The 1898-nt window shown below is 36.1% G+C and overlaps 1 protein-coding gene across 1 annotated transcript in view; it reads left to right on the forward strand.

Moving 5' to 3' along the window:
- Positions 1-210: 210 nt before the first annotated feature.
- LOC106536394 (ketohexokinase) overlaps positions 211-1898 on the forward strand; it is a gene marked incomplete at its 3' end in the record, with an annotated part of 13135 nt that continues 11447 nt past the window's right edge. Inside the window, 2 exon segments of the mRNA XM_014033664.1 lie at positions 211-370; positions 1554-1732. Of these exon segments, the coding sequence (XP_013889118.1) occupies positions 1638-1732 (95 nt within the window).

Below are 1898 nucleotides of genomic sequence, written 5' to 3' on the forward strand. Positions count from 1 at the left end.
TGACATTTTAGACAATAGTTTGTCCAGTAGACTAAAGACATCTTAGCTGAAGATGGAATAAAATTCTAAAATTTTATCTTTGTGTTTCATGCTAAATTTTTAGTATTTTTGTTCATTATTCAGTTAGGTTTGATAGTTCTATTTTTATAATAATGTAAGTGATTTATGTTGATGCTTTTATTTTGAAGCAAACCGGACGTTCTGTTTTCAGCGAAGCGGAAGTTAATAAAGTCGACGTCAGTGTCGGACCGGCTAACACGAGTTGCCTGTTGTCATTTCTAAACTATAACCAATATCCAAATACGCTGGGTATCAGTGATGGCAGCGGTGGGATGTTGTTCAACAGAGTCCTGTCGGATAAATTCTGCATGTAAGTAGTAGGAACAAGTTTAGTTAGCCAGTTAATGCTAGCTAACGCTAGCTCCTGCTTACCGTAATGTTTTACAGAATGTGACGTGAGCAGTGTCAGCACATAAGAAGCTGCCGTCATCTTTTAGACAGTTTAGTTAACAGTGATGGGATGATGATACATCAGTGTATTGACACACTACACAAATTGTGTTGGCTCTGTGTTGACACTGTGTTGATCACTCCTGCAGGAATTCTAAAATTATTGCAGGTAAACAAAATGAAGATAAGATGAAAAAGCTTCTATGCTGCAAACACAACATCAGCCTGTGAAATATTGTATCATCAGTTCTTTATTAAAAATATGATCATCATTGTATCATTTCATTTGATCAATTTGTTTACTGAGTTAAGTTGTTCACGAGAAGAGTTTAAAACTTAAAACATTGTCTAAACTGAGTTGTAAAATACAGCAGATTTGTCTGTAATAAAGTTATGTTAATTATCAACTTATGTATGGAATTTTAAGTGTTAAACCATATGAAATAAAATACTAATATAATATACTAAAAATACTAATAATTGATTAGTTTATGCATTTTTATTGAGGAGTTGTGTTATTGAGTTCTGGATGGTTTTGTTTGTTTTGGATGTTGGAAACGAGTATGTTTCTTTTTGGAGGATGGGAACTATGTAAGTGATTTATGTTGATGCTTTTATTTTGAAGCATACCGGACATTCTGTTTTCAGCGAAGCGGAAGTTAATAAAGATGACGTCAGTGTCGGACCGGCTAACACAAGCTGCCTGTTGTCATTTCTAAACTATAACCCTTATCCAAATACAGTCAGTTATAATAAATGACCAAAAAGACAAAGCTAGTTTCTTCTTTGAATTTCAATGGTTTTGAAAAATGGCTCCGCAGTTCTTACAATCTCACTCCTTGGTGTGTAGGAGCTGGATTTATAAAGGATGAATAAAGTATTGATCAGAAAAAAAAAAACAGATCTGGTGCCCCTAATGTTAAAACAATGTAGACTGTCTTAACAGACCACTTTAAAATGAGCACTTATTCTTTATAAGCTTTAGGACAAGTCTGCAGTGAAATTAATTAACTCGGCCTCTATCGCTGAATTACAGGCAGTTTCTGTGTTGATGGTGGCGTTTACAAGGTGTAATTGGTTAGTGAATATGTTTTTTTTTTCAGGAACTCTGAAGTGCTGTACAGGGAGCGAAGTCCAGATTATTGATTGACGAGAGCTCAAACCCACAATCAGCGGTCCGCAACGACATGGAGGAGAAGAAGAAGATTCTGTGTGTCGGTCTGGTGTGTCTGGACATAATCAACGTTGTTGACAAGTATCCAGAAGAAGACACTGACAGCAGGTTAGCACACAAGATAAAGCTAACACTGACAGCAGGTTAGCACACAAGATAAAGCTAACACTGACAGCAGGTTAGCACACAAGATAAAGCTAACACTGACAGTAGGTTAGCACACAAGATAAAGCTAAAGCTAACACTGACAGCAGGTTAGCACACAAGCTAAAGC

Source organism: Austrofundulus limnaeus, unplaced genomic scaffold (genome assembly GCF_001266775.1).
Source record: "Austrofundulus limnaeus strain Quisiro unplaced genomic scaffold, Austrofundulus_limnaeus-1.0 Scaffold1800, whole genome shotgun sequence".
NCBI classification, from domain to species: Eukaryota; Metazoa; Chordata; class Actinopteri; order Cyprinodontiformes; family Rivulidae; genus Austrofundulus; species Austrofundulus limnaeus.